The 14,674-nt window shown below is 34.8% G+C and overlaps 2 protein-coding genes across 3 annotated transcripts; one reads left to right on the forward strand and one right to left on the reverse strand.

Moving 5' to 3' along the window:
- Positions 1 to 213: 213 nt before the first annotated feature.
- On the reverse strand, positions 214 to 1,499 carry LOC145239744 (deoxycytidylate deaminase-like). 2 transcript variants are annotated; one of them, XM_080075624.1, is made up of 5 exons: positions 1,376 to 1,499; positions 1,204 to 1,303; positions 1,008 to 1,143; positions 819 to 935; positions 214 to 745 (listed from the first exon to the last, which is right to left on the reverse strand). In XM_080075624.1, the coding sequence occupies exons 1-5, from the start codon at positions 1,405 to 1,407 to the stop codon at positions 567 to 569; spliced, it is 564 nt and encodes a 187-aa protein (XP_079931750.1). In that variant the 5' UTR covers positions 1,408 to 1,499; the 3' UTR covers positions 214 to 566. The 2 variants fall into 2 exon arrangements, with proteins under 2 accessions (XP_079931750.1, XP_079931749.1); XM_080075623.1 differs by having other exon boundaries at positions 1,204 to 1,309.
- A 913-nt stretch (positions 1,500 to 2,412) lies between these two features.
- LOC145239742 (translation initiation factor eIF2B subunit epsilon-like) lies at positions 2,413 to 14,452 on the forward strand. Its single transcript, XM_080103138.1, has 16 exons — positions 2,413 to 3,166; positions 3,322 to 3,467; positions 3,702 to 3,866; positions 5,300 to 5,477; positions 5,537 to 5,695; positions 5,761 to 5,920; positions 8,405 to 8,587; positions 11,724 to 11,848; positions 11,922 to 12,002; positions 12,576 to 12,675; positions 12,749 to 12,892; positions 13,154 to 13,230; positions 13,528 to 13,656; positions 13,910 to 14,035; positions 14,106 to 14,219; positions 14,345 to 14,452. Exons 1-16 carry the CDS (start codon positions 2,972 to 2,974, stop codon positions 14,399 to 14,401), a joined length of 2,139 nt encoding a protein of 712 aa, XP_079959264.1. The 5' UTR covers positions 2,413 to 2,971; the 3' UTR covers positions 14,402 to 14,452.
- Positions 14,453 to 14,674: the final 222 nt, after the last annotated feature.

The raw sequence follows: 14,674 nt of genomic DNA on the forward strand, positions 1-14,674 counted from the left end.
TGCAGATGCGGTATTACATTTAGCCTTTTTCGTTAATGCTAACACTAAACAACCAAATATTTTCCACAGTAAAGAAGGTGGTGCTTCGAAAAAACGCAATTACTTTTTCGGTCCTGGAGTCAGGTACCTGGGCTTTTATCTCTATTCGGCACTGCTATATTCTGAACGTTATACAACGGAGGTTGCAATAAACGTTTTACGTGTTAACAAATGTCAAAAAAACTGCTTATTTATTACACTATGTCCATGAAAATTTTTGCAGCATAAAACGAACACAATGATAACAACGGATAAAAAGGTATTCGTTAGAAACCAAGAACACAAAAGCACAATATTTACCTTTTGTGTGAAGTGACAAAGTTAAAACTACAGTTTTACTTTAATATTTTTTTTAATTACACCAGTTGCACTAGAACACTAGAAAATTGAAATATATTTTTAAGTTATTGTAACTTTGGTTAACAGTAAACAGTAGGTTAACAAAAATGGCAGCCTGTCTTAATTAGTTAACAGACATACCATGCAAAGTAGAGCCCAGTGTCAAAGTTTTTAAACAGAACTCGGAACTAAAGTTTCACTTTTTTAGTTCCTCGAATGTCTATTTGATCAAAATTTATTACAATTTCGTTTTGTTTTGGTTTATGTTGAGTGCAAGGCACCCCAGCAAGATCCAACAATTTTCTAGACGCAATCGTTTTTTCTTCTTCTTTGTGTTTGTCAGAAAAATATATCACATGCTTAATACCTGATAACAGAAGTCAAACTTTTAAGTACTGTTAGGCAAAGTTAAAACACAATTTAATGTTTAAATTAAATACCTGATTGCACAATTATTTTGGCACATTCATTGCAAGGAAACAATGCCACATAGATGGTACAGCCTTTTACACTTGAACAATTTTTGTTCATTATTGCATTCATTTCAGCATGGCAAACTGTCACCAACAAAAATTAAGATCACATATTACAATTTAATGTTTTAATTCCAGAATGTAACATTTACAAACCATATGGGTACTTGGTATCCAACCAATCATCTGCCTCCCTTCTCCAGGGTAATTCGTTATCACTGCATCCATTTGGCATTCCATTGTACCCAATGCCAACAATTTTGTTTTCATCATTAACAATGCAAGCACCCACCTGTATTGTTTAAAAAAGTTTGTTTTTTGGAAAATGTAAAAGAACATTTATGTTACTTACTTGTGTGCTTGGATCTTTACTTCTTTGCGCTGAAAGAAATGCAACAGCCATAAAGTAATCTCTCCATTCCAAATTATCTTCTCTTTTACTGTTGAGGTCCCTGTTGCTTTACAGAAGTAATGTTTTGCAGTACTAACACATGTGATACATATAACAACGCTATAAGACTTACTTATGTATGTTATGTGTTTTTCCGCTCTCCATTCTTACAGAAATAAATACATAAAAAGGTAAAAGCTCTGTTAATAAGTAAAACACCTAGCACAACTATTGCACTGCAAAAAAGAAAACTGTCTTTACCTTAACAATTTCTTTACCTTTGAACTGCGGGTAACACTAAAAGCAGAAAAACATAAAAGCGGGAAAAGCAGAAATCAACACTAAAAGCAGAAAAGAAAGGAAAAGCAGAAACAAGGGAAAATTGTGTTTTCTAAAAGAGGGAAAAAATAATTCCAGAAAAACAGAAAAAGAGTAAAATTTCTTGTTTCATAAGATTTTAAAATACGAAAAGCAGAAAAATGGGAAATGTTTCTTTATTTGTTTTTTTGCTGTTCTAGCTCGTAAACACCATTCGAAATTGTTCTAATAGCGTTCTACATTGATTGTGTCAAAATACAGAAAAGACAGGAAATAAACAAATAAAAAACATTTCTTGTTTTTCAGTATTGGACACAATACACAATCGATGTAGAACGGCGAACGCTAATAGATCACATTCAAATGATTTTTACGAGTTAGAAAGGGGCTCCTCCAAAATACGCAATGTATAAAATGTCGATGGTTAGGGCTTTTAGGGTCTGGGTAAAGGTTTATAATAAAAATAACACTATATTTTAGTTTTAGATTCCCAGTTTGGACTTAATATTCTCATGTGTTGAGAGTGGTACTAAGCACTGTATGGTACATGTTAACACTAAGAAAATTAGGTCCAAAGGTATCTAAATTAAATTATAAAGTTATTTGTATTACAATCCCTCACCTTGACCCTTATAGCCGTAGATTGCGTATTTTAGAGTAGCCCATTAGAAAGATATAAAAAACAAATAAAGAAACATTTCCCGTTTTTCTGCTTTTCGTATTTCAAAATCTTATGAAACAAGAAATTTTACTCTTTTCCTGTTTTTCTGCAATTATTTTTTCCCTGTTTTAGAAAACACAAATTTCCCCTTTTTCTGCTTTTCCTTTCTTTTCTGCTTTTAGTGCTGACTTCCTGCTTTTCCCTCTTTTCTCTTTTTCTGCTTTTAGTGTGACCCTTGAACTGCAATGTCACGTTACCACACAGGTCAACACCTCGTAACCGTTTTTATTTTGCGTTAGTTGAATGGAATGACACCCAAAGCAACTAAATTCGAATTCGATCTATCAATCCAACAAAACAGCATAATGAATGAAGCTTTTGAGACCTCAAGTATTTCGCGCCAAATGTAACCTTTAACCATACGTTGGCTATGGTTCATTCCGCTTGAATAACCTCGACTACAAATGTGCTGACTGCTGACAGGAATTTCCAAGCATCAACACGTGCAAAACATATACAACACCTTTGCTTATTTCGCCTACTTTGGATACACAGTATCACATTGTTATTGCAAGTTGTCGAATTTAAAGACAAACTATTGAATAATCGGTTGTCGTTGTTTTTCTTTCGTAATGGTATTATCTAGTCAAATTTATCAAACACTTGCGAATTTAAAGACAAATTATTGAATAATCGGTTGCCGTTGTTTTTCTTTCGTAATGCATTACGCAATGGTGTTATTCTAGTGAAATGTATCAAACTCTTTTATTATTTAGTGGCTTTATTAGTCCTCTAAAATATAGCACACTTGTAAAGCACAGTATGCCAAGTAAAAAGTCTGACAGTCAAAATGCAAGCATACAACAAGAAAAAGCTCTGGAAGCTGTGGTAATAGCTGACAGTTTTGACCAGCAGTTCCATCCCATGTCAGCCACACAACCAAGAGTAAGTTGGATTTATAATATGATGGTTATTGTGGGTGTTATGTTTCATATTTTGTTGTGTTTTATTGTTTAGCAAATACAGCTACAACAGTAAATATATATATATAAGTTTTTATGTATATTGATTATAAACCATACAAATATACTTTTGTGCAGTGTCTTTTTCCTCTTGCAAATCGACCACTTTTGTCATACACCTTGGAGTTCTTAGCATCTTGTGAAGTAAAACATGTGTATGTATATTGCTGCCATCTTGCTGGTCAAGTTAAGGATTACTTGTCCAAAAGCAAGTGGATGAAGGAGTAAGTTGTGTACTTTTTTTACCAAACATGTAAATTTGTGTCAGACTGCCAGTACATATAGTCAACAAAAATATTCTGCTCTTAGGTTGTTTATAGGCTATTGGTTCACTATTTTGTCAAAATAACATTATTTAACGGCCAAACCGGAATGGCTTTAAAGTTTATAAAAATCTAGAATTTGAGGTCATTTTATCTTTACAAACCTAGTTATATATTTACACTTTATTTCAACAGATCATCACCTTGCAAAGTTACTCCAATAGTTTCTGCTGATTTTACATCTCTTGGTGATGTTATGCGTGACGTTGATCAAAAATCCCTCTTTGAATCTGATTTTTTGGTTGTTCCTGGTGATATTGTGTCAAATGTTCAACTAAAAATTCCTTTGGAAGAGCATAGGTATTGGTTCTGCTTTTTTATGGGTTACCATTATAGAGAGACGCTTATTATTTGAGCCCTTTTATTTATCGATTTTATCTGCCCAATGTTAGTTTGTTTTACCTGTTTGTAAAGAAAGAGTGCTTCAAATTAATCATCCCAAAGTTTAATTCCATAAGTTTAACCCGAAAGTGAAATTTTACAACAGTTGTATTTACTGAAGTGCATGGCTAATGAGTTTTATACTTTGTTGGTGCGTTGCATATTCTTTTATAGCTTTTCAATTTTTTCTCATAGGTTTGTGGGTCCTATAGGTCAGTAATACAACTCCTTATGTGCTGAAATTTTAAATCGTTGTTCATAAGGTGTCACATAAAGTTACTTGTTTGTTGCATAAAGTTGGGGTCTGATCGGGCCAATGATTACGTTACAGTCCCTTACATATGTCAAAATGCTACTGTGCTCTTGCTGGGTGATCTGACCGTATAAAATAGGATGGGAGTGAATGATTGGTTTGGAATTTGGAATGGCCTTTACTTTAGGCATGACCATACATGCAAAGTGGTTTGACTGAAATGGGCAAAGTTTCCAGGCTGTGAACTAGCTGTTACATTTTAGATATTAGTGTCATGCTGTAAGGAATAGTGGTTGTTCCAATTGTGGTTTTGTCTTGCTACTGGCCTGCTATTTTCTGTATTTCATTGTTGTGCAGTTGCATGTTAACAATAGGTGATACTAAATACTCCATGTTATCCCATGAGACCGCATAGTAAACCGCATTGGTCAAAAGACTACCTGCAAAACAGATTAGCATTTTAAATCAAAACCTTCACCTCCACCTGAATAGCTCTAACCCTCAGCGCTTTTAAAGGTCTATGAAAATAGTATTTTAGCATCAAGTGTATTACTGTTTATTTAAACTGCTCACCATTTATATACCTACGTATGTTAGTTGTGAGGGACCCATTTGTTCCTCCTTGCAGAAACATGTAGGTTGTTAAATGCCACTCATTCAAGCAACCAAATGTTACATGTGAGCCCCCTTTCAAAAATTTCCCGATTTGTTTTACAATCCAGATGAAACTCTCACGGTGGGCAATGGAAAGGGGCCAAGCTTGTTGGGCTTGCGCTTAGACACCACTGATAGGCTTCACCTGGTACGAGCAATCATGTATTATCCAGTTTTGGTTTGCCCACACAGTGCTGTGGCACTTGCATCAAATTATATATACTTTTTATTGTTTATAAATGCCTTCACCCCCCAGTAAAATGGCAAATGACCCCCACAGCGGTCAAAACCCAGGTTGCAAACCACTGGTTTAGGCCAACTTAGTCCATTACATTACTGTAGTAAATCCCATACAAATACAGCTGAAGCTTAAAAGGCACCAATGAAAGTTTGTTTTTGTGCTAGCTCCTATTTTTACTTGCTTGGAAAATTGTTTTTTTTTTAGAATACGAAGAGAAAAGGATAAAAATGTGCCACTTATGACACTTTTGATGTCAAAGTCTTCACCGAAACATCGTCTTAGATCACAGGAAGACACTGTAGTAATTGCTTCAGATTCAATTACCAAAAGGGTTCTTCACTATCATAAAGGCTGTGAACAAAAAAAAGTCATGTTTCCCATGGTAGGACTGGTAACCCATTGTTGTACGCTGCATAAAACACAAATCATATTTTGTTTTAGAGTATTTTTGAAAATCCTCTACACAAAGTTGAGATAAGGTATGATTTAATTGATTCCGGAATATGGATTTGTGCTCCTCAAGTTCCCACCCTGTTTACAGACAATTTTGATTATCAGACACAACTGGACTTTGTCAAAGGAATTTTAATTAATGAGGAAGTAAGTACATAAATAGTGTTATTTGCTGGATAATTTATTCAGTTTTAAAAAAATATGTTTTTTAGTTTTTAGGAAATCAAATCCACATGCATGTTATTGATTCTCAGTATTGTGCAAGAGTAAACAATTTGCATACTTTTGATGTTGTTAGTAAAAATGTAGTCTCCAGGTGGACTTATCCATTTGTTCCTGACTTTTGCTATGATGATTTGGATTCCAAGTCAGGTCTGTGCTACAGTTTAAGACAATTTTTTTAAGTTAAAGTGTTTTATATTGTGTGTTTTTTAGATCGACACAGTTTGATTTTACTTTTTTTATGGACTTGGTCAGTTTGTCATGCCACTGTGGTGTGTAATTTACTTTATTTGATGCTACTTTCTCACAAGTTATCCCACTAGCCCCCTAAATGGGTTAAATGATAAAATGCTGTCAAGTTTACTGGGTTACTGGTAATCTTTCCAGTAGTATTTGGGGGTTTTATGGGTCGGGAAGGGGACACATTGTTTTTGCCTTTTTTGTTTTTTCTTTCTTTCTTTTTTCCCATCTAACGCGGATTTGTTCCCACGTTTTGGTCAAGAAAGAATGATTCAAACTTTTTCAAATTTACACACATTATAGATATTGATCTAAAGATGATCCATGTGAATTTTGGCCCCATTTGATCCCTCGGTTCACCCACAGCCCCCAAAACGTGAAATTTTTACGGCTATACTTGCTAAAGCAGATGATTCTGGAGTTTCATACTTTTTTGATTGGTACATTGCAGCGTATTTTAAAGTATTTTGTAACTTGAAGTTGCATATGTCCATTTTCACCCATTTACCCCAAATATTTGTTTGTTTGTTTGTTCACATGTTAATTAGGTCAGAAATACAAGACTTAACCTGCTGAAATTTTAAACAACTGATAGGGTGCTCCTTGTTGGCTGTTAAAAATTTCAGTGCAATAAGCTCAGTAATCACTTTTACAGCCCCAAATATGTTTTTACATGCTGTCTTTTGTCAAATTTGTGCTCTCTCAGTGTACAACAGCTGACGCAATGGAGGTGATTGACGATAGTGGCGCATGGAAAAATGCCTCTGCTTCATGCATGAACGCAGTCGTCACTTGACTATTTTCTCACTGGTTGGAATTAAGATGTTACGATGTTAGTTATATTGCGCTGTAAACGTTAATGTAGCCTACATACATTATGTAGGTCAACTTATTCGTGTTTTGAAATGCAGAGCGACAACGCAGCACGGTTTGTTACACTTGTGTAACGTGACTTCCCAAACTGAAAGCGTTAATAAAACTGTTTCAGAACCAGTTTTAGACATAAAAAGCCTAGGTAAGCAATCGTATTGTTGGTATGTAGAAACCTAATGGCGCCAGGAAACACTATGTGCGGATTAAAAATCATAATTCAACAAACAAAGGGCTATTAAGGAAAAAAAATGTTGAAACTTTGTTAAAAGTTTAAATAGTTGGACTCATCCATTGTCTACCTTGTGAAAACAGCATGCAAAAAGGCAGTCTTTTTGCACTGTGCAATTAAGATATGTTTGTAGATCATTTAAAAACGTTAGTTATGCAATTGTTGTATAACACAGTTTTGCGTCTTATGGCGGTTAACGGCAGGCCCCTCCTGCCACGATCGGCGCCATATCTTTATCCAACAACATTCGCACGCCGCGAGACAATGATCGCTGACGGAAATGAAACTGTGAAAAATCGACGCTAACCACTGTTGTCTGGAGCTTTGCATTGACCCTAAATTATTACCTACCATATGCATGCACCATTCATCCTGTTACGAATTCAAAATATATGTGTGTGTGGGGACCCATTGGTTTTTGCTTGCAAAAACAATTATGTTATAACAGGCCACAAAAATATTGGTACCATACTGAATGTATCAATCAAATATATATCCCTTACAATGATGGATGGTGCATAAATATGGCACAGTTTCTGTAAAATGGAATATATAGGAACACCAGTATTCCACTTTAACAATGATTGTGCCCTATTTTTACTGTTACGAAATCGCATATGCATATGTGTGGGGACCCATTAGATTATGCTTGCAGAAACAATTATGTTATAAAGCGCCAGGAAAAAGATAGGGACCTAATGAAATGTAGGTGCCAAATATATATCCATTATTAATATAGTAAATGGTATACGTGATACATCGTTAAATATGATGCAGTATATATAAACTGGCAATATATAGGATAACCACTATTCTAGTTTTTTTGTCAACTGATCAAATGACTGTGGATGTGTTGTCAGAATGGGCCAAAACTGCCAATGTTCTGTTTGGTCGAACACCGAGCATCTCGTAGACGTCACAAACATTCCGCATTCTACGCTAGATTTGTAGCTATCCAAGAAGACTTAAGTCACTAGTGGTGTATTAGGCTGTACAGGCCCCGGTAGTGCATGTGTTCCCCCTATCTCACTCATTTAAAATCGTGGTTGCTCTTGGATACCCTTTTAAACATTAGTTTCATACGTTAGCAGGACATAAATATGCAAATTTAATGCTCTGGTCAGTTTGGGCAACTGCTCAGGCGAGCACCGAGCATTAAAAACAGCAATGCTCAGTACCAAGTACTCGGGTTCTGACTCGGCTCGGCCTGTCCCTAATGTGTTGTCAATGGTTTAAAAATGGAAATGCAATGCTGTTTTGTTTTGTAACATTACATTGTATTTTTATTATAGAGGGAAGATACACCTTGCTTCGACATAATGTGTACATTCACCAAGACTGCTCATTGGAGCATGATACCGTTGTGAGAGACAATTGTATAATTGGGCCTAAAACAAGAATAGGAAATCGGTGCCAAATTACAAATTCAGTTATTGGTGCTGGCTGCAAAATTGCTGATGATTGTTGTATAGATAGTAAGTGCAGTCATGGCTTGTTTACATTTTCTTTTCTTTTTGCACTGTAGGTGGTTTGTTGTAAGCAGGATTGCAAAGTGGTAGTTGTTGGGAGTTGAAGTTGAACGCTATATCAGGGGTGTCAAACGTGCGGCCCGCGGGCCGCATGCGGCCCATGGAGCCCTTTAATGCGGCCCTTAAACACTTAACAACAATAGTAGTATTTTGACAGATTTTTATCTAAATATAATATTTTTTCTCTCACTTTTCCAAGTGAAAGCTGTTATAAACAGACATTTGCAGAAATGTAATTATAAATAAAAACTCATATGTTATGGATTAAAACGTTAGTAAAACCGTTCCTGTAACTAAAAATAAGCGTTAAGCTCACAACCTTCAGCCGTATGGCCACAGAGACGAGATTGTGCGGCATTAAACATATTTCAAAAAATATATTTCCTGGCGGCCATGATGTAATTAAAAATCCTTTTCCAAATATATTGATTTTCATACTGCTCTAAACAGATTTTGTGGTACTGAAAAGAATTTTTTGTACGCCTATGGTGTACAAACAATGTGACATCATAGTTAAGACTGATCTTCACACTGTGCAGCTCAATCTGTAAATCAAGTTAGAAATTAATCTGGGATTTTTGGGCGCTAATAGATGGTATATGCATATGATATAAACCAGTTTCTTTACATCTGTAATTTTAAAACAAAAACCAGCAGGTAGTTGGCGGCTGTTGGTGAAATAAGGATCTGCAATGCGGCCGTCATAGCGAAAAGGTTGTGCACCCCTGGTTTAAATGTATAAAACTAGATTAAAAATCACATGCAGCCCTTGGCATACATTTCAAACTGCAATGTGGCCCTCAAACCCCCACGAGTTTGACACCCTTGCTCTATATGATACAAAAAGTTATTTTTTTTCTGATTTCTACTCATACAGTCCAATACCAGTTGTCCACACAAACAGCAAAAAAATACCCTGTACTTGGGACCAGTGTTTTTATGGGTCCCCTTCCCTGAAGGGGACACATATTGTTTTTGTCCGTATTTTTTTTTTCTTATTTCTTTTTTCTGTCTAACGCTGGTTTGTGAGACGCGTTTGGTCAAGAAAGAGTGCTTTAAATTTATTCAAATTTACAGAGATGTTAGTTAATAATCCAAATTTGATCCTCCTGAAGTTTGACCCCGATTGACCCAGCGGTTCACACACAGGAACCCCAAAACGTATTTTTTTTAACAACGGCTATACTTATTAAAGTACAGCATCTCTGAGTGATATGCTTTGTTGTTTAGTGCAAAATAAGGTATTTCAAAGAATTTTGTATCTTTTTTTTTTCGATTCACCCATTTTCACCCCTCAAACCCCCAAATATTCATTTCTGTCTAACGCTGGTTTGTTAAATGCATTTGATCAAGAAAGAGTGCTTTAAATTTATTCAAATTGGGACAGATGTTAGTTATTAATCCAAATTTGATCCTCCTGAAGTTTGACCCCAAACAACCCAGCGGTTCACCCACAGGCCCCCAAAACGAAAAAAATTACAATGGCCGTACTGACTAAAGTACATAATCTGAGAGTTTCATGCTTTTTTGGTTGGTGCAATGTAAGGTATTCTAAAGAATTTTGTAACCTTTTATTGGATTCACCCATTTTACCCCTTAAACCCCAAAATAATAAGATTTAGGCCAAAAATACAACCCTAATGTGCTGAAATGTTAAACAATCGTTTGCAGTAGGTTATTCGTTCAGTATTTAAAATTTTGCCTTAATCGGTCAAATAGTTATTTTTACAGCCCATAATATGTGTACACTGTCAGTCAGATAGAAGTCTGAACTCTCAAGGGAGTAATTCACTTGTTTACGATTAAGGCGGGTGAATGCAGCGGGAGTGCTCAGCTTGACATCCGGATGGACGTCTTACGAGACAGTCATGTCGGTGATTAGAAATCAGCTGTTTTTGCGCAGCTATGCTATGTCGTTTTATTAAGTTGTCAAGCACATTTTCAGTTGTGGAAAATTGTGTTTAAAAACTGACCTTAAACGACAATATCAAGGTCAAAGCATGAGATTAAATTAAAAGTATTTTTTCCGTTCTTTTTTACTGTTTTTGTAATTATATGACAATAATGATGCAAAAAAATACGGACAAAACTTTTAAAGTTGGGTTATTGCTAAAGTTGGTTAAGTTTTTTCTTAAGAATCTTAAAATAACCAGGACGTTTGTTTACCGTAAAACTGAACAAACGCGTGTGTGGGGACCCATTAGTTTTTGCTTGCAAAAACAATCATATGTGTAGATAAAATGATGTGTATAGTAAATTTGTAAATATCATATAGAATATATAAAATGGAAGTATATCAGAAAGCCACCTTTCTAGTTTTTAAGGTGTTTTGAAATTTTTTTTTTCAATTTCTCCAGCGGTTTCCCAAAATTTGGACTTGCAACTACAACTACAGTTTTTGGTATTTAAATGAAACACTTGCGGTCTCTTAAAACTACTTAGCGGTCACCCAAACCAAACCTTAAAAAAAAACCTGCTTGGGACAATGAACAAGCCCCAAAGCATACATCTTTGCAATGCTTGAAAAAATGTTTTGGAGTAAACTTTAGTGCACTACGGTGCATTAGAAAGCTGTTGGCATTTTTTAAACATATGTATCAGTGGCTTTAATGTGTGGGTTGTGACCCTCTGGGAGTTTGTTTGCCTTTTTACTGGGCTCATCAACGCTTTCTATAAACAGTAAAAAATTAAAAAAAGTAAGCTACTGTATTTACAGGCAACATAAAAAATATAGGCTAATAAATAAAAAGGTAAATTGCTATGCAGACAATAATTGACTTGATAGCTAACAAGAAAACCAAAAAACATGTGTACTTAAAAAATGCTACATAGACAAGTCAAAGTCGGATCTTATACCTTCAGACTGCAAACCTGGTAAAATGTTACAAAAACATATTCTACTATGTTTTTATCTCATAAGCATAAATTACACTCGTTGTTTTAACTAGTTTAATTTTCAGTGCAATTAATATTACTATACCTTTTTACTGCACCAAAACTGCTGTAAAATGAGTTTGTTGTGTATGCATTTTGTTGGAAAATATTTAAGAAGTTTTTAAAGTTTGACAAATATTTTTGACAGATTGTTACATTTGGGACAATGTGGAAATAGGAAACTGCTGCACACTTAACAAATCTGTCATTTGCAACAATGTTCATATGTTGGAGAAGGTTACTCTAGAAGCTCATTGTGCATTATGTGAAAAAGTAAATAATAAATGGTTAATCCTCAGGAATAAAAACTTAATGCGTATAAAAACTAAAAGTATTTTTTGTTTAGGTTAAAATTGGCCCAAATTGTACGCTACAAAGGGGAACAACCATTTATCTACAAATGAATAATGATGAAGAATCCATCAAGGTATAATTTCATACCTACTGAGTTATGGATTTTTAGTGATAATTACTACTCCTTACCATGAGGGTTTTGGGGTTAGTTAAACAAATTTAACTCCAAACTTAAAAAAATATCTGACTCCACTTGATTTAAAAAAACAACTTTGACTCAAACAAAAAAGCAATTTTCATGTCCGTTGCATTTAATGCCATTTTACCTTGTTATTGTTAACCTTTAGTGCAAACCTTATCGTACCCTTGCTTGGTTCATTGCTGATTTTTTTGATTGGCCGAAAAATATTGAAAAAAATATTGCTCCAACTCCACAATATTTTTAAAATCATCTTCTGACTCAACAACCCTGCTTATAATACAATGAAGACTTTTTTGTTATTAAACTAACACTTTCAAGCCCTTTACTTGGGCAATAAAAGCTACAGATATGTGTTTTTGTCCCGTTTTCCCTCTCCACTAAACCAAAATAACAACCTTAGGAGAGACTAACTCACCAATTGCTAGGAGTTGGAGTCATAAACAAACTTGCTATTCAAAGACTTTTACCTGTGTGTTTGTTATGAAAATATAATAACACTTTCAGAAAAGTTTTGATGTTGGTGAAGTTGGAAATGAGGGTCAAGGTTATGTTTGGAAAACTGAAGATAATGATGACATAAATGATCTTGAACAAGCGTTTTGGGGTAAAATATTAAAATATATGACAAAATTGGTATTTTTGTGCTTGAGCTACCACATTTTGTTTTGTTTTATTAGGCATGTCTTTGCAAGACTACCACAACACAGTCAGTGAAAGTCAAATAGAAGAGGAAGAATCAGACGCAGATTCAGATCTTCTTTCTGACGATGAGGATGATGCTGAAAACTTGGAGCTTCTAACCATTGATGATGACCTTACAAGTATATGTTTGCAATGCTTTACCCTTCTAACTTATTATAAGTTACAACATTAAGCCATGAAAGAAAATTATTCTTTTTAAAAATTAAGTTAAAAAGGTTTGTGGTGTATGTGATTCATTTGGATACAAGTACCAGCCGCTTGAGACTGCCTTAGTTGTTAGTCCATATTATATTTTAAAAATCAATTGGTTCTAACCATGAAAAGCACCACAACATTATGTTAAAAAATAATGGACCTAATTTACTTCTTTTTATTTGCAGTCTTTCAACGAGAAGTTAAGGAAAGCCTTTTGGGGGGATTTGAAGAAAAAATTGACTGTGATAATCTTATTTTGGAGGTATTGTGTTGTGTATTTTTATCATTGGTTTGTGTAGAGTTGAACCAAAATAGTGAGGATCCTGTTCAAATGAGCATTTTATGTCGATTTTAAGTTTAATATAACATAAACACAATGGTCATGTATATTGTTTCTGTGACTCAACAGACCTAGGTAGCGTTTTAAATTCTGATGTTGCAATTTGTCTGTTTTAATTTTTTAAGATTATCAGGCGTCAAATGTAGTAAAAAGTGCTGAAAAATATCCAGTAGCTATTGAAACATCCAGTTTCTTATCAAAAATAATTATTGTTTTCAGATCAATTCTTCCAAATATGCCTACAACATGTCTGTAAAAGATGTTGTACAAACTGTCATGCGGGCCAGTTTAGAGATTGCAGATCTTAGAAAGACAAGCGACAAGGACTTCTTTCCATGTCTTAAATCGGTATTGAAATTTGTGTAAATGTTTTGATGAGGTGTAATAAGTGGTGGGATTCACCCAGTTTGCACAGGTTCTATAGAACCGTCGTACAAAAATTTATGAGATCACTGAACCGGGTAGCATTACTGGTTACTGTCAATGGACTTTATGTAACAGAACCGGCTGAAAAATATGACTTGGGTGATAGAACCGAAAAAAAAAAAGTAATCTCACCACTGGGTGTAATCACTTTGGTGTTACTACAATATGTGTGTAGATTCTTCTTTACCTTACTCCACTCCTATGCAAATACAACAAAAGCAGTTCCTCTCAGTTAGACTATCTTTATACCTTGGAGGAATTTGCATCCCAGCATGAACAAACTGCAAACGTGATGGTTAAGGTGAGTATTTTGGCGTGCACCACATATTATGAGAATATTGTATCTGTGACCCACATCTGTTCTGTTACAGATTTTAATGTTTCTTTATGAAAATGATGTAGTTTGTGAAGAGGTTATACTTCATTGGAACTCAAACCCGAAAGGTCTTGCGGGTGATTTATTTGCACAACCAATTCGAAAAAAGGTATAATATAGTTTTGTGGGAATTTAAAAGCAATATGTACTGTTTGTTACTACCAAGCAAAAAATAATTATCAACAAGGTACGTGTTTTTTTTTATACTACCAAAACTGTTTTGCTTTTGTATAGGTTGAAATATTTATTCAATGGTTGCTTGAAGCTGAAGAAGAAGACTCAGATGAATAGTAATGTGTTTTTGGTGCAATGGCTTTTGGAAATAAAGAGATTGAAATACGTCTCCTGCTGTTGAAATTGCAAGGGCTCAAAATTTTCTGATCTGTCAGATTGGAATATTATATAGACAGGGGCGTCCCGCAGCGTCTGCACAATTCAATGGACCTGTTTCCTGTTTTGCCGGTTGCCGGTTTTAAACAGAACATCAACTGCACAACTGAAGTGACAGTCGAGCGCTCTAAACGAAGTCGCTGTAGAACTAGAGTTTACTTATATTTGCCAATA

The sequence above is a fragment of the Phallusia mammillata genome, chromosome 7 (genome assembly GCF_965637545.1).
Source record: "Phallusia mammillata chromosome 7, kaPhaMamm4.hap1.1, whole genome shotgun sequence".
Classification (NCBI taxonomy): Eukaryota; Metazoa; Chordata; class Ascidiacea; order Phlebobranchia; family Ascidiidae; genus Phallusia; species Phallusia mammillata.

Excerpts from the sequence above, each read along its gene's own strand:
- LOC145239744 (XM_080075623.1), bottom strand. The coding sequence starts at position 1,407 with ATGGAGAGCGGAAAAACACATAACATACATAA. Across the intron at positions 936-1,007 it reads GGATACCAAGTACCCATATG|TTTGCCATGCTGAAATGAAT; the intron begins GTTTGTAAATGT and ends TGTTGGTGACAG. Across the intron at positions 746-818 it reads CAAAATAATTGTGCAATCAG|GTATTAAGCATGTGATATAT; the intron begins GTATTTAATTTA and ends TTCTGTTATCAG.
- LOC145239742 (XM_080103138.1), top strand. The coding sequence starts at position 2,972 with ATGTATCAAACTCTTTTATTATTTAGTGGCTTTATTAGTCCTCTAAAA. Across the intron at positions 14,036-14,105 it reads CTGCAAACGTGATGGTTAAG|ATTTTAATGTTTCTTTATGA; the intron begins GTGAGTATTTTG and ends GTTCTGTTACAG. Across the intron at positions 14,220-14,344 it reads CACAACCAATTCGAAAAAAG|GTTGAAATATTTATTCAATG; the intron begins GTATAATATAGT and ends GCTTTTGTATAG.